Source organism: Channa argus, chromosome 1, assembly GCF_033026475.1.
Source record: "Channa argus isolate prfri chromosome 1, Channa argus male v1.0, whole genome shotgun sequence".
Taxonomy (NCBI): Eukaryota; Metazoa; Chordata; class Actinopteri; order Anabantiformes; family Channidae; genus Channa; species Channa argus.
The window spans coordinates 15,350,781-15,371,754 of record NC_090197.1 but is presented as its reverse complement, the minus strand read 5'-3'; the positions used below and the strand labels follow the sequence as shown (position 1 = coordinate 15,371,754).

The 20,974-nt window shown below is 39.6% G+C and overlaps 1 protein-coding gene across 6 annotated transcripts in view; it reads right to left on the bottom strand.

The window, feature by feature from the left end:
- The window catches only part of ripor2 (RHO family interacting cell polarization regulator 2), a 58,354-nt gene extending 37,380 nt beyond the window's left edge, over positions 1–20,974 (bottom strand). Inside the window, exon 1 of one of the 6 annotated variants that reach the window (XM_067500539.1) lies at positions 20,830–20,974. In XM_067500539.1, the coding sequence (XP_067356640.1) occupies positions 20,830–20,932 (103 nt within the window). In that variant the 5' untranslated portion in view covers positions 20,933–20,974. Of the gene's footprint in view, positions 1–3,542; positions 3,835–15,381; positions 15,784–20,825 lie in introns of those variants that run through there. The other 5 variants (XM_067500575.1, XM_067500558.1, XM_067500548.1 and 2 more) reach the window with 5 other exon arrangements.

Below are 20,974 nucleotides of genomic sequence, written 5' to 3'. Positions count from 1 at the left end.
TTATCCTGATAGGACCATGAATGAATATTGGTATAGTGCCTCACACTGTTGTTAACATATTCCAATCTGGGCCAAATATACACCTCCTAGGGTCACACCTCTTAATAATGTTAATGTCTTCCATCCCTTCTCTAGAGACACCACCTCCACTCCTCATTCCTTCCAGCCACTCATCTCCACTGTCCCATTCAGGGACACCTCTGACCCTCCCTTCACATACCACTTAACCCCAGTATAACCACCACAGCCCACCCTCTAGACACCAGAAAGTCTCACCCCCCTCCAGGAAGTTGTGATTGTGGGATGGGATGTGTCAGGACAGGCAAATAGGGCCAAGCTATCATCTTGAGGCCAGATAACCTTTGACTCAGTAGATGGTGGAACCTATTTATCAGACTCTGGTGTTACTAAACCACAGTCTAAACACAGGTCTCTCTCTGGTAACACCACATGTGATGAATCATGTTGCCAAAACAGACCTTTAACAAAATATAGAAGTGTAAAAAGTTGAGAAGTAACTGTTCCCAAAATAATACCGCTGTGACAGACAACAACAACTGTCTTCTATATCTGTGAACAGAATGACCCAGTTTCCCCCACAGGGAACATTAAAGATTCATCAAAGAACCAAATCAACCTCTTGCCGGTAGCGGGTTATATCAAAGTTGCTTTGCACCTGCAGATGAAGGGTCGAGTTAAATCTGGAAGTCTGGATCATTGAAAGTCAGCAAGAGATTTACTTTATTATTTAAGTCATTTTTATCATTAAACTCTCACAGATCATCCAGAGCAGCAAAAGTCTCTGACTGGAATAATTTCTCTCCCCATCCCAGCGCAGTCCTTAAACGTTCTGCAGCCAACATGAAATAATAACCATCAGCTGTGAAAACTTTAAGGCGGCACTCCTTCTGTAAGAATGCAAAGCCCACGTTTTCTACCCCCAAAACCACACGTGTGCTCACAGATGGAAAGACATATGTACATGAATGCAATGAATATACACATCGACCCACACACAGAGAAGCAGGCATTATAACCATAAAGTGCAAGTGGGTGTTCCTGAGGAGAGAAAAAAGGTCAAGTGTGCATGTGTGAGATGCTGATAGACTGTAAAAGCTGCTAGTACAATGCACTTTCAGGCCCTATCCATCCTCCTTATTTGAGTGCTTCTATTGTATTAGCTGTTTTGGCAAGTTACTTCAGAGCTGAAACCATAAGCAGAGAAATCAATAGGTTGAGAAATATTTTTAAAAATCAACGGCTTGGATAGTGAACACTTGTTTCAATATTTTTCCAAGAAAAAACACCAAGTTGCCTGCGGATCCAGTTTCTCAAATGGGAAGAGTGCTGGTTTTGTTTGTCTTCTGTGTGACAGTTAATTAAATGTCTCGGGTTTTGGATTTTAGGAGGGGGAGTACAGATTTAAAAAAAATAATGAGGGATTTTTCCTTTAAAGTCTGTGACCTATAATCTAAAAGGCACTAACTGATTACTCCGTAGAAATGAAGGAGACAAGCCTTGACAAGACAAGCTTTAGGGTTTAGTAAATCAACCCTATAGATATTAACATCCATGTAAATCAGATAAAAACTGAGCAACTGCAATTTTTATTGATCTTTATCCACAAGATGTTCTGACCTCAGTTGTTGGATCATGTGCTGCTTAATGGAAAATACAACTAAGTAAAGCTGCAAAAGTTATTAGATGAAATGGTTTAATGAAATATCGAAATGCTTGAATAATTTTAATTGATTTTGTTGTTGTTGCAGCCTCGGTTTCAGCTTTGCCTTATGTGACAGTGAACTAAATAAGACATCTGCTTGGAATATGACAATTAACAATTCACATTTAACATTAACACAGTAATTAAATGCTTAATTAGGAAAACAATTGATGGTTGGGGCCCTATCCACTCTGGGGTTCAGGTGATGCAGGCAAAGGCACAATCGGTTAATGCCAACAGCGCTGTTTTGTCTCAGTAGTTTGGGGAAAACCCAACAAAAACCAAGGACCGTCTGAATTTCCTCCAAACCACACAGTCGTAATACCTTTAATGAGGCTTTGGAGAGAAAGAGGAGGAAATCAGTGCATGTGTGTGTGTGTGTTCTTGTCACTGCATGTGTGAGCCAGAGAAAGTGGAAGACAGGGAGAGAGGGGGAAAGGGAGGGGGAAAGAAAGAAGGCTGAGAGGGAAGATGCAGGGAATGAAAAGCCGGCTGGGGTAAAGTGGAGAGAAGGTGAGGGACAGCTTGTCTGTGAGGCTCTGGGAACAGACGCTGGTCTTGCATCCCTGCAGCCCGTCTCGGCTTGGCACAAACACACTACCCCCTCATCTGCAGCCCCATTCAAATAGCTTAACCAAGGCCCAAAAAGGCTGGCAGGGAGGCAAAGCACTTCCACTTAACCATATCAAAGTCAGACTGGCTGCAGTGAAAGCACATTTAGCCCTGGAAAAAATATGCCTTTTCTCTCAGAAACAGCATTAAGAGCTAAGGGAAAGCCTTGCTGCAAGCCGCAGGATTATTACTGTAAAAGATTTTCCTCTCTTATTTTGTTTTTTCCCCTCTTGTTTTGTTTTTTTTCCCCTCAGTCAACTGAGTACTGAGGACTTGATTGATTGAACTGTTTTTTGATCAGCTTGGAGGACATGCAGCTGAAAAGATATTGCCAGCTCAGTTGGAAGGCATTTAAAGGCAGAAGATTTAAAAACATCACATTTTTCTACAGCAGGTGGGCAGAGGGTAGTTGTTTTTTGTATTTATTTTTTGTAAATGAAGGCACCAAAAAGTTGTTTGCGGTCCATCTGGCAGGTAGAAAGCTGCTAACAACTGGAAACATATCCTGACACACCGGTAAATGCTGCTCACTTCACCGACAGTTTCTCCTCAGTCCTTCTGCTGCTGTGTTGATTTACTCTGGCTGAGCAGGCAGATCCACTGTGGGTGGTACGTATCTGTGTACAACACTGGACAAAAGACGGATGCCCTTTGACCCTTATCCTCAACAAACCTGGAGGGGGATTTTTAAAATCACGTACACGGGTTGCTTTCGGTCTCATCAGGAAAGCACACACCCACATACTCGGCAGGCCTTAAACTTATTTCACGTGTCCCTTGCAAACAGGCAGCAGAACACCTGACCAGAGAGCTGAGTGAAAACAAACAAGGTGAAAATCCTAAAAATCTTAACAATTAGTGCAGTTTTGTAGTTAAATCCTCAAAATTAATCTACTGGATTTCTAGGACAGGATCCAACCCCGAAACCAACTGTTACTTTGCTGATTCGATGATTCACGTTAAGATGTGTCAGCAGACCAACGCGCAAAGAGAAAACTATGATCGGTTTATGTGAATTTAACCTCCACGCATCGCTGTGTTCCACTAACCTACTGCCCCGGAGAACAAGCGTCGCCCCTCGCACAGGAGAAATGCGTCCCCCCCCCCCCCCCCCGGATAAGCGCACCGCAGTCTCCACACCGCATCCGATTCTTTTATTGATCTTTTCAAACCGCACAAAGTTACAGTGAGTGATGTTTGAACTGACCTCTGGTAAACCTCACACGAGTGGCGTCTCAGTGGCGTCTCTGTCCGTCTCCGTGCGCCTCTCCATCCATGCGTTAAAATAAAATAAGGGAAAAAAGTGCAGATATCGTGCTGTTGCCCAACATACAAATTAAATGCAAAGAAAACCTCTCCGACCCCACTCTTTTCATCCCTCGGGATCCCTCCAGGATAACAAGACGACGCGAACGTTGTTCGACGTTTGTTCCCTGACAAGTGTAGGTGCAGCGGCCGTCCACAGCGGACACGGAGCCCCCTCACTCACACACATTCCAGTTTGTCTGGCAGCGCTCCTCCTGAGCAGCGGGGAGCCAATGAGAGGCAGCGGATGTCACATGGAGGGCGGGGCTTCTCTGTTTTGTACCCCCAACTCTCCATTGTGTGCCTGGTGAGTTTGCTCGTGCGCATACGCGCGCGCCCTAGGAGCAAGAATCAAACGTGGCCGATGTCCTGGGTCTTTCTCTTTGTCTCCTTGTCACTCATAAATGAAGTAAACCTTATCAGCTTTATTAGCATTGGCGTTTTATTTGGGGCTGAATTTACTGATTACTATGATGATCAGGAAATAAACTAAAATATAAACTAAACACTTTAGTCATCATACTCTTTACCACTGGACCTTCTTTAATTAAGACAATTCATTAAACAATATGCATGAAGCAAAAGTGTAGAGTGGAAAATGCAATCAGACCAGTCTCCAAAAGTACTGATGGCCACACACATGCACACAAATGCACACACACACCAAAGTCTGTGCGTTTCCTGCTACAGGTATTAAATTGTCATTCCTTTTCTGTGGCTCGCATGTGGGGGAATCCATGTATGTGCACCAAATTTAACCAGATGCCACCTTATGAACTCTCGCTAACATTTATTTTTTTGTCCTGTAGGCTTAAATTTAAAGTTCACTTGGACAATAAAACTGACTTTCGCTGAGGTACGGTAATGTTAGATGTACTGACAACAATGTTGGAGTTACACTGCTTGAGAACAGCATCTTTTTTCAAAATTACCTTTCCTATCAGTTGGTATGAAGTAGTTAGAGCAATTTTTCTTTGGACATGCAAGAAACCAAGACATTATATTACATGGCAGGGAACAATGAAAAACACCTCCATTTTCAGCGCTACAAATAGCATGAAACACACAGGTGCTATTTGAGGGCTGAAAGAAATAAAGTCTGGGGGTTGGCTTATGAAGAGTGACTCATGTAGAAGTGCTCCTGCCACCATAATTGCCCTCCATAAGTGGATATAGTGTTCCGCTGAGTCCATACAAATCCAATCCATCTCGCCCTTCCAAGAAGCAAAGGGAGCAGAAAATGGCTTGTCCCTTTTAATCCATCAGTTTGGTATTAGTAAAGGATTTTATAATGACTCCTTGATATAATTAACCAGATAAGGAGGGTTCAGGGATTTTGTTTATATAGTCACATCTGGTCCATCTTCTTAGCTTAACTAGAGATTTGGCAAGAAAATTCACTTTGTGATTTCAATTTTGTGAAAAATCTATTTTAGTGACAAAGTGACACAAAGAGGATATCCATCCTCCCAGGAAAATACAACAAGAGTACTAATGAGAAGGTTTACCTTAGAGGGTTGGTAAGAAAATCAATGAGAAAAGCTGTGAGAGAACACAACAACTACATAAGTGGGAAGAAATGGCTTCAGTGCCCGGAGTTTATAGCTTTTGGCAGATATGACGAATGATGGAAAGAAAAGGCAAAATGCTCTATACTGAGGTTACAACTAACAACTGATCAAACTCCTGAGGCTGAGGAAGATCAAGAGATGCAGCCTAAATTCTTGAGAGCTAGTTTAAACTGGGTTAATTTGTTACAGTACAGGTCAAGAATGAACAGTCATGCTCAGTCAAGATGTAACAAAAGTGACAGTAGCCATTTTAACAATTCCTATTCAAGGTGGGATAATGGCAGCATTTCACCACTGCTCTCTACAAACTGCTCAAACCTGGGGTGAGGAAGGATCAGCCATTGTACCATCAGCTAAAGTTCTGTGTAATGATGAGGAATAGGGGTGATGCTATAAACCAACCTGTCACTGTGGCTGTTTCTTTGAGAAGACTGTCACAGCTGTCCTCAGGGGCTGCTTGGGTTTCAGTGAGACACAGTAGGCTGACATAAATGCTACATGCAGAGATGGACTTGATTCTGGGAATTCAGCTTTGTTGTTGGAGATATAATTGACTAATATTGGTTTATGTTTTCTCTGGGAGTCAAACTTCGGTTGTCAAAAAGAAATTTAGAAAATGTAAAACCAGTCTCAGAAACATTTTGTTTCCTCTGTGCATTTTACCATCATGGGCTCACACACACACACACACACACACACACACACACACACTTCAGGAACTAAATGGTCGTTTCTTTTCTGTGCTTGCACTCCAGCCTGGTTTAAAGGGGAATCCATGTCTGAGCACCAAATCACTGTTCCTCCTAGACTCTCAGCTGCTGAACAGCTCAGCCTGTAATTATGTCTGTGATCAACAGCCCAGGACTTGTGGCTATATTTAGTGGAGAACAAGTGTGCACAAACATACAGTACATGTTCCTGTACACAAACACACCATGCAGTATAGACTGTATTACTCACACATGTATGGATCCAGTACCTAAGCTCATATTTATAGATGTTGTCAATCAGAATCACAGCAACAGGGAATCTAGCTATGGATTAATGTGTAGAATCAGCCCTAATCTTCTCAGGAATTTTCTCAGGAACTACAAAATCACTTTGGCATGTAAATGAAGTAGCTTTGGATATTTTTAATAACTTAGAAGAACTTTATCTCCTTGATTCCTGTTATACTTTCTGAAAAGATGAACTTAAATGCCTTCACCTTATTGAGTAAACGTTATAATAGTGATTCAGATTAGGATACAAATATATGCTGTTTTATATTGTTACAGAACACAGAGCACTACCTGCAAAAAACTTCACTCCCCTCCTGATTAACACATGGAATTCCAAATATTTAGAAACGTGTGTTACAATTTTCCAAAATACAAAGTTCATCCCAAAAACCTTGTTTCCATTTTTTACTACAGTATGAATTAAAAATACGAGTTTCGGGGAGGATTTCTTTATCTAAATATGTGAGCTTGCGAGGATATCACTGCTTTCCACTTGCTGTCTCTGAGACAGTGCAACTCACTTCCCTTTTAAACAGTCCATCTCTGATTATTAATGCAGTAGTAGAACATATTTTTTCCTGCTCAAATACACCTATAGTCGCAACACTGTATGTGTGCCTGCTCATAAATGCATGCAGATAAATGTAAACACTCATTCACATACAATAAATACTAATAAAACCAATTCCCACTGACCTCCCAGCAGTTCAGTTTTCAATCTCTGCAGTCTCAAAGCACCTTCTGTAACCTCCTCCACTTCCTCTCTGATTTGTTTAGTAAAGCATTATTGCTGCTCATACAAAATCTAACATTTTCTTTGCTGACAACATCTGACCACTGAACCAGGATGAGTCAGAAGGGCCACATGACTGGGGGGCAAGAAGGTCAAGGCTGAAGGACAGACAGCCACAACTGAAAATTTGTGTGTGTACGTGTGTCAGAGTGAGAGTACTTGGCACTAACATATCAGTGGAAAACACTGAGTGCCGCCTCTTCTTGTGTTTCTAGTCCTGTTTATGCTGATTCATTGACTTTTCAATATGTAAATGCCAAAAAGGAATTCAAGTCACATTCAAGACACATACCGAGAACACTTAGATGTATATGTTTACTGTACTGTGTCATAACTGATACTTAAAAAATTCTAAACTGCATACTGTTGTATTTGTCTCTCTGAGTCAGACATACAGAGTTCAACCAATTACAGGCTGTGCACTGCCCGGTGGATGTTTTGGTCTGTAATGACAGGATTCTTGTAAAGTCTCTCCACCCGAGGAGCTTGGAGGCACATCACAGACCTGCAGACTGCAGGTGTCAGTGGACAATATTATACTCAACACTACATACATTAACACGACAGTGCTAAATATGTTGTATGGACTGATTAGGTTAGATTACATTTCCTGCTCAGGTTTCCAGGAGCATTTACAGCATAAAGAAAGAAAGACAGAAAGTAAGAAGAATATTTAGAACAATGTATAAAGAAGAATATAAAATAATATAATACTCTCTAAGATGAAGACAAAAACAGTTAATATTGTTAATATTGTCAATATTGATTCGCTAATTTATTGCAAACCACATTTGTTAAATTGCAAGAAACATGAGTCTAAATTAATGCTAATGTTACTGAGTACCTGATTAGTAAAGCAATATTTAGGGAAAAATTGATCAGTATGATCAAATGGGTAAATTTCCATTTAATTTTTAACAGTAGTAGAAGTAGATATACATATGATCCAAAACAAAGACGTGCTATCAACAGCTCCCATAAAGTCAGACTCGCGCAACGTTATTGATGTTCGTCTCTAAAACTATTTCAGTAAAGGCTCGGGCTTCAGCCCAATCAGAAAATTTCAACAACTCCTGCTTGATTAGTTAGTTTTGTAGCATTCTCGGTCATAATTTGATAATGACTAATACTTGAAGGGTTCAAAGAATGGTGCAAAGTGTGCTGGAGTGTAGCAGTTAGTGGAGAAGCAGAGTTGGAAAAGACGACTTGGGAGGAGCAGAGTGCTACTGCTAGGTTAAACTGCGTATTTGGTACTTTTAGTATCATTTAAAATGCATGGCATTCACTTGGCGAAGTGTTTTTACATTGTAGTATTGCAAATTTTTTCTTTAAGATGATGCCTGAATACTTCTTCCACCAACCCGGCAGAAAGCAAATGCTCTAAAGAGCCGCAACATGTTTGTTTATTAGAAACTTACCCTATAACAGGAGTAACGCAGTTGTCAACAACTCTACTCTTCACACATTGTGATGGGTGGTCTGTTACGTTTCCTGTTTTAAACAGGATTACTTCATTGTAAAAGAGGATCCAAACCACTGAGTCTAAACCTTGCACGCCCTGTTTTTCCCACAGCACAGATTGTCATGGTAACCACATGGGGATTGTAAAGGAAAGGTTAGCAATAGAAATACCGTCTTGCATACAAGCCACATATAAACATCTATTACAATAAAACTGAGATGTGTTTATGGTGAAACAGTTTTGCAATAAAAGAAAGAAAGATTTCTATTCTTGCATCATTGGGCTTACTGAATGTTGCGCCATTAAAAATTAATCTAACGTCCCAAAATGCAGAGGTGATGTCTTGTGTTTTGTCCTCCCTTTCATCCTTTTTCTTTTTTATCAACAGCAAGCAGTAAATAATAATAGTTGGAGTCCTTTGGTTAAAGTAGGTCAGTAGAGCCAACTGTCAGAAGCAGGAAGAGGGAGATGGGGAGCAGTAATATGCCAGCTACAGTAGGTCCCCTTAGGTCAGAGCTATTTGCAACACTTCTACAACATTGTCATACAAGATGGTGCTTCTGCGTGTGTATGATGTTAGAAAGGCAAGTCATTGCATGTGATGTGTTTCATAGTAGGACAAGCAGACACATTCATTCATAACCATTCTCTAACTTCTAGCTGTGCCTGCTTTGACTCAGCTCCATGCATCTCCTGATATACAAATACATGTCCACTGCAGCTCCTAAATCAAACGTGCACTTCTATTGAATCTCATTATCACCCACAAAATAATATCGCAGAAAGACCTGTTTTTTTCTACTGACAGGAAGGGGTGAGTTGACCTACTGTCTCTGTGTTGCAAAATTTGCGGACCTCAAGTTGAAAAACAGCAATAAACATTGACTGAATTACTACCTGATCACAACACCACGCTTCCATATTTTCTGTTATCAGGGCATGCAGTACATTTGATTTGCAGCTAATACAGTATTCTACTCAAACAGCATCTGACATATAAAAAGCTGAAAAAAAAAAAATACTTTATTACATTACCAAACCTTCTGACACAGCTCTCATCCATGAGGGATGAGGGATTTGTTGTTTTTGATTTTCTGACTGGGCTCTTTAACATCAACTGAATTCTTTTGCTGCCTTCTAGACATGTTATGCATCACTATTCCTACTCTCTGTGGGTGAAAAGAACCTTTCCAAGGCAGATGGTTTTCTGTACAGATAAACCATCTTCCTGCCAGATTTTCAGTGAGTGGAGCAGGACTCTACTGTGATCCTGATCCTCAGTGTGCACCAGGATACTGTTTCCTTGGATTTGCTGCACAAGGCAAGTACAGACAAGACACCAAGAGAGAAATGGGTTTGTGAAATCTGACCTGGCTTCTAGTCTTGCAGACTTCTCCTTCTCCTGTGTGTGTGTGTGTGTGTGTGTGTGTGTGTGTGTGTGTGTGTGTGTGTGTGTGTATGTGAGTGTGAGCAGTGGGGGTGGTGGGATCCTGTTTCACCCTCTGGCAAAGAGCTAAAAGCTTCTACTGTAAAAATGAGAAAGACCTCATGACATCTGCATGATAACCTAATGAGATCTGCTTGGAGCCCATATTTGAAAATGTAGTTTTATTAACTGTTATTGTGACTCCTTAAAATGTGCTTGTTTGACTCTAATTGTGCATTCAGTGTCAAGAGACGATGTCTTGTAAATATTATTTTCTTGACAACTAAAGCTTTTTATACTTGTATTCTTTAATTGCTTATGAAACATATTTTATCTTATGTCAGCATGTTTATTTTGTATGTTATCGTTAGAGTTAAAGAGATGCATCCAGCTAACGCTGCTTAAAAACTTGTTGAGAAAAATTTTCAGGTTGAAATAAATGTCTGGTTACATGACAATTAGCAGGATGACGTTTCAGCTGGGAACTGGAAATGAGACATAAAAGTGGTATTTGTGACATCTATACTTTAAAATTAGCTTGCATGTTGTGTCATGCATCTACACTGTGGTATATTTGTTCACTCCTTAAATCTCAGGTGTTGTTTGACTGAGGACATTACAGAAAACCCCCTGTGGCAAAATCTGCAGTGAAGACTTAAAGAGCCGCGAGGTGAACACACTACATCAAAGCTTTAACTCCATTCAGGTGTAGAGTCGTCTCACACCATTATACCAACCCCTCCTTTCAGGATTAAATAGATAGTGCTGAACATGAAACCCCCCATAAAATCTGAGTGATTGACACTGTCAGAGACTGTCAGAGAGACTTTTCCAAAAATTTAACCAAAGGCAAAAAAAAAACCAAATAAAAAATAGCTGTTGAGCCCAGCAGTTAGGGGTTTTGACATGTAAATAGTTATCAGGGGAGGAGTGGAAATGCATCCTATTGCACAAAGAACAGAAACAATGTGAAAGATTCCTACATAACAGCCTTTCCTCCAGATAAACAAACTGTATCTGATGACAGCGATTTGGTTTACTTTAATGCGTAATAAACAACTGTCATCTCAAGGCTGACATGTCAAAGAAGGAAGATAAGTGAGTATAATTCACATTGCTTCAAGGCCACAGTCCTGTGCTGTTTCCAGGAGTTCCCTAATGACTCAAAGCAGCTCTTCATTCTTTTGGGCCTGACCCAGTTAGTCAAACACTGGTTTAGTTAGAAACCAATCACAAAGTCTTCATTCCAGCCACGGCACCATCAATCTCATACTCAACTGCACTGTCACTGTCATTAAAGATCTATGACCGCTGCTCTCCTTTGAGACAGACTAGTCACTTATAGCACATGTCCTACCTCACCTGCTATGCTACTTCCTTGACAACCACATGACTGGCAGCCCTAAATCAGGTTCTTTGAATTCCCCATAGGTGTTAAGTAAGCCAGCGTGTTAAAGCTTACATTAATATATTTCTTTTTTCTTTTGGTTTAGACTTTTTATCTGATATCTGTTAATGTGTCGTAAACTGTAGTGTCTGTGAACTTTAAAAAATCATTCAGGCCATGTGGAGGTTTGTGCAGAGGTGATTTTGGTGGCAAAGGAAAAGCTGAGACTCAGTTTACAGCCTCATGATAGAGCCTCAGTGTAATTCTATGTGCTTTTTCATTAAAATAAAATCTGTTTTTATTAAAGCTTATGTTGACACATAACTATTGCAAACAAATCTGTATATAAAAGCTGTTAAAAAGCCCTGCTACATGTTTTTTTATCTTTCCTATAAAAACTCAAGAGAATCTGGATAATCCATAGACCTCCATTTGAGCATGTTTTCACACTTGTACTAAATATTAGCATGGCTAGATGCAGGTAAAAACCAGGGAGAGAAAACGATATGTTGTTATTCATATTCTGGGTGTTTGCAGTGTAGATGTATAGAAACATAACTTTTAGGAGTCACAATCAGCATACCAAATATTTACCCGCTACCTTGGTATAGTCATACTGTTGTGGTAAAATGTGTGTGTGTACTCAGAAACCACATTCCCAAGCACAGAGGGTACAGCCAGGTCAGCATGTGCCCCACACATTATGCCTTAAAAACTTTTTCTTTTTGTGTCTGCAAAACATCTACTTTTTGCTTTGACTACAAAGAAGGAACATTGACTGAAGTGGGAATAAAACAAAAACTTATTATTCCCAGCTAAGTGAAGCTTAACAAAGTTTGTCACTGTGTATGTGCTCATACACAGCGACATATTTGCTGCCAGCCTAAAATTAGAGCTCCTTTAGTCATAATTCAGTTTGCTACAGACAGAAGCAAACAGTGGCAACAACCTATCCAGGCCATATAAAACTTACTGTTGTTTCTGTGAGTGCACAGCTGACAGCAAATACCTCTGCTCTCCTTCTGTTTTATTACTGCAACTCTGAGGTCAGTGCCATATATTGTGCTTGTAGATGTAGTGATACAAAGTGTGGGTCTGGGCCTGGGACTCTTACTTTTATCTTTACACTAAGGTAGACAGATAGAGCAGGTAGACACAGGAATTACATTTTAAAGAAAAGTGGGTGTTTATTTACCCAAAATGTAATGCATTTGAATAGCTAACAAAACTGGTACCTAAAAGAGGTCAACAAAACATAGCTCAACCTAAAATATGAACTACAACACAAGTTCTAACCATGAACAAAGACAAACTGAGCTAACCTGAGTAACACAAAAGGGTCAACATATATACTGGCTGGCCAAACCAATATGATACACAAGGGGTAGACATTACTATACCTAAAAAAATATTAAAAACACACTAGACAGACAGCTTACAAACATTCAATTGGGCACCGGACCCAGTAAAAAGTATTCAGGGTTGATGAGGGGCCTCAATCCAATCTTTTGTTTGGATGGCTAACAACCCCAGACTAGCAGAAGGGTAACTCAAGAAAAAGAGAATTTGAATGAATAGAGCAATAAAGACTAAACTACTTATTGACAATACCAAATTAATCAAATGTGCATGCTACACAGACCAATTGTGTATGGCAAACAAATGAACTTAATATGGAAAATACATGTGTGGCTTTCCTTTGATTATGAAAACTCAAACTTAATAGTGGAAAGAAAACAAGCTTAAGATATATTTAAGGGTAAGTGAAAACATTACCTCTAACAACTTCAGGGTGTGGCCGAGGCTGTGGCCATCACATTAAAAACAATAATTTTACACATTGCTAGTGCGTTACCACATTGTTTTGCCCTGCAGCATCTTGACTGGTCCAATAATTAGCTCAGACTAATTGTTAAACTGGTGACTACATGCTACAGGTTGCATGTCCATGAGTTGTGAATTTTCTTGTTTCATTTGGATATTTAGCAGATGTACAGAAAACTCTAAAATATAGTTTTCAGTATTTCCTGCACAAGGCATCACCTGAAAGCATCTTTTGACACCCTGTGTGAACCCAACCCCAATACTGGGATACTGTAGGTCTCTTGTAAAATCAGACTTAACTTTAAATTCCAGTTTTGTGGGTATAAAAAGCTGTTAACGTAGAATCAAACATCCACTTCAAATGCTGAGGATGATTAGAAAGAAACAGGCCAATAGTATATTTGCATTAATCAGAGTGAAACACTTGGATATTCAGCATGAAACACCATGTAATTCCCATCACTAATCCAAATTGCTTATTGAAAGAGAAAATATAAGTGATCTATATTCTGCAACCTTCAGCTGCATCTATGAATAAACACACTGGTGCCTGCAAGCCAATGGCCACAAGAATCTGTGCACTGTGATTGGCTGGTTGGTTGCAGGGAGTCATCTGCTGTGTACCTCCTGGCTGTGTTGTTCAAAGGGAACTTCATATTACCATTGGTGCATCTTAGTAAAAAGTGGGTCAGTGGAGGCATCAACATACATTGTACACCAAATGATGAACAATCTGGGAATATTCTCATGCTCACATGCTCACGTCCAATTATCATCTGTGGAGCTGCTGCAGAGTGTAAAATGTATTGATGCTATGGTGTTAATGTGTGCAATGAAAGCAGTTAGTGTGCAATTAGAGCAGCTCTGAGCAGTTTAAAAGATAGTACTTGGCAGAAGACTTGTAGAGCTCTTAGCGTGTGTGTGTGTGTGTGTGTGTGTGTGTGTGTGTGTGTGTGTGTGTGTGTGTGTGTGTGTGTGTGTGTGTGTGTGTGTGTGTGTGTGTGTGTGTGAAAGTGTGAATTTGAGAAGAACAATTCAGTGACTCAGTTGGTAGAGTGGCTGCCTACCGACCAGAGGGTCAGAGGTTTTGCGCCCGGGTCTTCCTGATCACATGTGTATCTGGGCAAGACGCTGAAATTGGGGAGGAAGGACATCCTGTGTAGAAAAAACTGCCTACATTCGGACAAATTATCCAGTGGGGCGACCCTGAACTTACAGGATTTGTCAAAAGGACAAAAAAATAATAAAAATTCACACTGACAAGGAAATTATCAACCACTTTAACAGAGGTGCATGTGAGAAGCAAATGAGCACATTTTCTGAAATGTCCAACAATTTGTTTAAGTGGGAGAAGGGATGCTGTAACAGTGTATGAAGTATCTTTAATGCATGCTGCTTCTGCCACAATCCAAAGTTATACAGAATCAGTTGGCATTGATCATGTGGTGATGTTGAGGATTTGTCTGAGGGATTGAACTAGCAATCTTCTGGTCAAAAGCTCTCCAACCATTTGCCCACCACTGCCCCATGGCTGCAAGAAATGAACAATGTTCGTCTGTTACACAACCTGAGAGCATTGCCATCCTTTTTTTCTGCCTGTGAGAAATCAGTTACTTTCTGCTGTTATTCTCTGCTCATCACTCTCATCCAGGCTCTAACTGACTGTAGGTTATGATTACAGATGGTTTTAAAATAACAAACACTCAAACAAAGTACATTTTGTAATATGTTTTTTTTTTACTGTGGTGCATAATGCTTGGTTAAAAACATCTGCTCGTTATACAAGAACGCCCACACTGTAGAGGCCACAGCTCCTCTCTGCTTTCTAAAAAGGGTAAAAGTCGAAGAATCGATAAACAAACTGTACATAGCTTTTCCACATGGGGAAGTAGAGCTAAAGAAGTTCTCATTAGTCAATGAATACCTACAATGACTAATTATTACAAGCATTAATTGAAATAGCTACTGCATAGTGACTACACTGTAACTAGTGGCATACAAATTTGTCTTCCTCTATGAGATAAATTCATATTTGGTGAGTCTCTAACAACAATGTGTGCATTAAAACCTACTCAACCATGCAGCACATAACTCCACAAAATCCCTCTGGGTCACCCTTCAACCATCACTTTTACTCTCTTCCTAACCCTTTTTACAACCACAAGTCACAAATTAAACAGTCTGACCTTCTTGTAAACCTCAAGCAGCTGCCTTGGACTTGCAGCCCACCTGTAAACCTACGCCTGCATTCACACAACTGACCCTTGGCAAGCCTACCGTTCTCATAGAAGACATCCTCCGCTTCTTCACGCATTATCTCATCCAGGTCATTCTCTGAAATGTCGGTCATAGCCATCACTACTCCTCGTTGTCTTCTTCTTCTCCTCCTTCTCTCCCCCTCGTCTCCCTTGGCTGACTAATCGGAGCTTCAGAGGGAGTGACTGGGCTGTAAAATCGAATCAATGCCAGCCTGGCCTCTTCGCTTCAGGCGACAGTCCTATAACCAGCAGGCTCTTCACTCGAGTAGAAGAGCACTGGGACTGAGTAGTGTTTCAGCTCCTTTCATGAGGATGTGTGTGTGTAAGTGCCAGGTGAAGTGTGTGTGTGTGTGTGTGTGTGTGTGTGTGAGAGAGAGAGAGTGGACTCCTTACAACCTTCGCCAAGTTTAAGCAACAGTGCCGATTTCATAACATCCTGTGCAAAGCAGAAGTAAGAGGGTGCTGTTTAAAGAGCACTTGTAATAGTAAATGTGCGCATGTGTGTGTACAGTATGGGGAGTGTCATGTGGCATGTGTTCATGTGTGTGTGTCCATATGCACAGTACGGCTCTCTACAGTGAGTCAGCCCAAGTGGCTGGTGATTAACAGAAATAATTAGATTCTGTATCTTGAGCCAACAAGGATGAAAAAAGTGTGTGTGTGTGTGTGTGTGTGTGTGTGTGTGTGTGTGTGTGTGTGTGCGTGTGTGGCATACTATGTGAGATGTGATGCTGGCTCTGCTTGTCATTCCTTCACAGCTCACTAGGAATCATGGGACCACACTGATTGCTCCTTCTATTTATTCCTTTTGACCACACTGAGGGGGCCTTGGCGTCACTGATAACGTCTGGTGTTGTCAGCTGTGGCTGAGAGTCTCCATGCTTACAGCCCAGCAAATAAACAAACGGACCTTCCCTAAAGAAGACAAATTCACTTGGGGGGGAGTCCCTCTCCCTCTCAGGTAAACAGAGTTTTTACCTCTGATAGTTTTGCATCTAGAATATAATCTAAAAACACACATTTACTCAGCTCAGCATATGTGTTATGAAATAAATGGAAATATCCAGTCTGCCACACAGTAGAGCATTATTAACCATTTTCCCAAGTTGCAAACACAAAGAGCCATTGTCTTTTAAAATCAGGTTTATGTCACAGAACGTTTCTTCCATTAAAAAGAGTTTTTGTGTCCTTGGCCTTACTCAAGAGGAATTTGTTGGGTTTTCTCCATATATCTGTATAGTCTTGACTTTATTATGTAAAGTGCCTTGAAATGACTTTGTTGTAAATCAGCCCTATATTAATAAAGTAGAACTTTATTGAATTGAATTATAACATGCTGTTTATATTACAATTTAAGAATTGTACAATGTACTGTACTGTTCTATTTTTGTGTCATACAATACACAGAATTGTTTTATCCAACTGCAAATTCCAAGAGTTGATACTTGGAAAACCAGTTTTAAATAATGTTTGTAGTTCAAAAACAATATACGTTTCATTCCAAGATAAACTGTGATAAATCCAAGATTGGCTTGTGTTCAGGAAATTATTTTCTTAGCTCTTTGGTTTGGATGTAGACTTATCATCAATGTAAAGGTCTCATACCATTTAAATGGTATTATAAAATGAGGGCAACAAAATTGGAAAACTATTTTTTAAAAAAAGGAAGGACCTCAGCTGAACATTTGTACCTTAATCACTGAGGCATTTTCAGTCCTAGGATAACCAAACAAACCTGTGAACACAACTCCAACTTTGTCACATGCACAAATCTTACAGCGGAACTTTACAGCAAGCTGACTATAATTTACCATTCTGAGACTAGGTTTTTAAAAAAAACGATTCCAGTAATGCTCCTTACAAGTACCTGTCAAGCATTTTACATCCAGTGGCTAGTAATATGTCTCCTTTTGACCTTTAATTTAGTTTTAGATGAAAATGTCAAAATAAATAAATAAATAAATAACCGGCCAGACACAAATTGGTCTTCCTCTTTCTCACATTGTGCCTCCATCTGTCTTCACTGCAGTTTCTCTGACTCACATCCCATTTAGACAAACCAGCAGAAATAGAAACTAGGCCTCAAGTCAATTCATTATCACTTCTGTCACTGCCTGCCTTTAAGGCCAAAGCTCAAGGGAATGAACGTGGAGTCAAACTCATTTTCGCTGAGGCTAGTCCAGACAATTTAGATATACTACATCCATCAGGAGGAGGGATGTGGTTCTAAATACATGTGAAGAACATGTGTTCTGGGCTAAAAGTTGTCTTGTATAATTGGGTAGTTTAACAGATTTACAGCTTGAGTGGATTTCTAACTTGAGGTCAGTGAGGAGATTGGTGTGATAAGTACACTACAGGTTTTTTAGATAACTTTCTGAAGAAGCCAGAGCCTGTTGACATGACAGTAATAAGAAGGAGAATTCTTAAAACAAGTTGTAAAACAATGTTATGCTTCCAGACAGAAAACTAATTGTATAATTCCTACAGTAATTAGTGTCGAGTCCTTTATTACTTTATTATGCATTCTCAACTGTCAAAATTCACAGTTTTTTTTCTGTTTTATATCATGAAAACTAACATTTTCTGAACAAAATAAGATTAGTGATCTCCTTTGGCTCTAAAAAAATCAGAAAAGGCATTCTCTAACAATTAGGTCACTAGTGATTCAATTTATAGAAAAACATGAACAGTTTAATTGATAATGAATGTAAGAGTAAGTTGCAGCCCCAGCGAAACACGCGAGCATAAATACAGCACACACATCACCAAACCACTGAACAAACAACAGAAGCTAAAAAGGCAATAATACAGCAGTGATGTGATGTAGAACCAAACAGATGACTTGTGATTCAGTGCAGTAAAATTATTGCAGTGTAATATTGTGCTAGAGGTTTAAATGTAATTATGTAACTTGGCAATAATTCATATCATCTGTGTTTTGTGACAACAACTACATGATATACTTCCAAACATGGAAGTGGGGAAAGCAAAATAATTTCTGTGATTAAAACCAGAGTTAAGTTATTCACAACAAACATAGTCCATGAAAAGTTCTAAATCTGAGCAATTTCTGGGATATTTCAACAACTTGTCATCTCTCAGCAGGTAGAAGCTACTGAGCATGATCTACTTCACAGGCGTCATTGTCAGAAAACGGGGTCACATTTAGGTTGAGTTTCCTCTGCTGCATTTCAATGACTGGGAACATTGTTGTGGCCGGCAGAGAAAACCCCCTGCTTGGGGAAATGCAAACGCACTCTGCTGGGATGCACACACACCCACACACACATAAATGAACACACACTCATGCAAATAATAATACTGAACTCTGTTACACAATGCCACCAAAACACAACACAGACAAACACTTGCACACCAAACACATGCAGTTGTTACTCCAGCATTGCAAACAGTAGCACAAATGCTCAGTACAATAGTCTTGTTTGAATGGGGTCGAACAATGGAGCTCTTTGGCATCTGAATCAAGCCAGATGATGAGTATCCCAAGAGGCTGAATAGGCGGCTTCAGCCTCCTACACACTCACTCATCTGGCCATGACAATATGCATCAGTGCGCCGCCTGTTACTGCAGACTAAAATATCAGTTACTAGCATGGAAACAGAAACTCATTAGCATAGCAGCTAATTCTGTGGCGCGAGCTAATTTGCAAGTATGCAGCCTTCTGCATAGATGCCACATTGGCCATAAAACACAAGAAAGCTTGAGAAAGTAAATCATCATACAACAGTATTCTTACAAAAATGGATGGACGACACCTATAACACAAAAATCTCATATCAAACTTTACAAACAGCAAGTCAAGTTTACTTCTTGCAGGGTTGTAGAGAAAATTACAACTTGGTCTGCAAACATTCACAATGCTTCTGAACTCATTAAATTCAAACAACATTCAAATGTTAGACAGCAAAAGCAAACATTTGTATCCCTGTCAGATAATTTGTTTTACAAAAGAGTTAGCCTTGTTGGGTGTGTTTTCATTTGAACTGACATCAAGCATCAAATTAAAATATGTTATTGGCATTAAAAGACAGGTTTGGGTCATTTATGTTAGATTCTTCACTCAAGGCCATCGAGGTCATTGCGTTCACTCTTCAGTTGTTTGTTTTTTTTTTTAAATTTCTACCAATATAGATGTTTCTGAAAGTGCACAATAATGTATTCTTAACTTGAAATGTGATTAGTTTTAGGCAAATATCCCTAATGAATAAGGTTACTTACTTATTATGGAGTTTAGAAAAGGTTAAGAGATTTCAAAAAGCAAAATTGATTAATAATTTAATTAAAGACCTAATATTTATAAGGAAATATTCACAAAATGTGATTTTAAGCTAATATGAAATACTGGCTTTTTAAAGAAAATATAACATAATAAACCTTTCTGTAGAATACTTCAACAGATGCATAAAGATACAAACCAATAAGCAATGAAATTAACAAAATCACAAGCTTGAATGAGGAGAGGAAAATACACCCAGCACACAGGATACTGTTGCTCCATAAATAACTAATTCATAAAATCCTGTGGTAAGAGGATTTCAGAGTACAGGGAACCTGAGTAAGCCCAAGCTGACACAGCATTTCACCCCAAGCCCAGAGAAACTCAGAGAAATCAAATGTGTCAGTGAAGAGGAAGTTTAACGAGAAGACTGATGAGAAAACCAGTCAATACAGCAAATAGGAAGAAGAGAATATAAGGTTTAGTTTGGAGATTGCTTTGAAGCAAGGGAGTCTTGCAGTCAAATGTGAAAGAGAGTCAGACTTAATGAAATGTTGAAGAGACAAGACTAGTAAAAAGACATTTCTGTGGACATTGTATCATTTCTTATCTTTCCTCCACCCTGTGACTGGGCCTAAGCTTCTTTTTCTCTCCCTCCAAGAAGGATGACAAAATGTGAAAGGGTGCATGGTTACCCTGGAAACAATAATGAGGGCAATGCGTGCTAAATCCAATTTGCTGTGGCGCTCTCTGACTCACTCAAGGTGCACGCGTGTGAGTTAGCATTTGTGCGTGTTGATTGCGTTATGGCTTCATGTGTCTGATAGAAGATGGCCATAATGTACTGTATTGAAGCGTACCTCATGCATGTACACACAACTGACACCGATTGTGTGTGGTTACAGTTTAATTCACAGAAATTTAACCAAAAAATGTGTTTCTACAAAGAGTAAACTCAGCATGTATGAATTTGTAAAAGAGGCCTGAAGTACTGTATTCCACTTCAAGTCAAGCTAGTTTTGTAGTAGCACCCACTCACATTTTTCAGGTAAACTATGTAAACTATGTTCCACTTCTGCAAACTCAGTATGGTTGTTTGAAGAATTGCCTTCTTTAGTTTGCAGAAAGAACCATGGGAAGATGAAAGAAAACAGCTGAAGCTTCATTAATTAAAAATCCAAAATAAAGCTGTACAAAAAAAAAAAGTATAGATATACTGTACCTACTGTAAGCATATTGGTATCTTTTCATCTTTATACGGTTGTAAGTCCTGAGTCTGGAGTACATTATGTTAAAAAATAATCCAAGCAGACGCCTCCTTGTCAGCATGAAGTCTACAGCTCCTTTGGTGCTGTCACCAATTTCTATTTT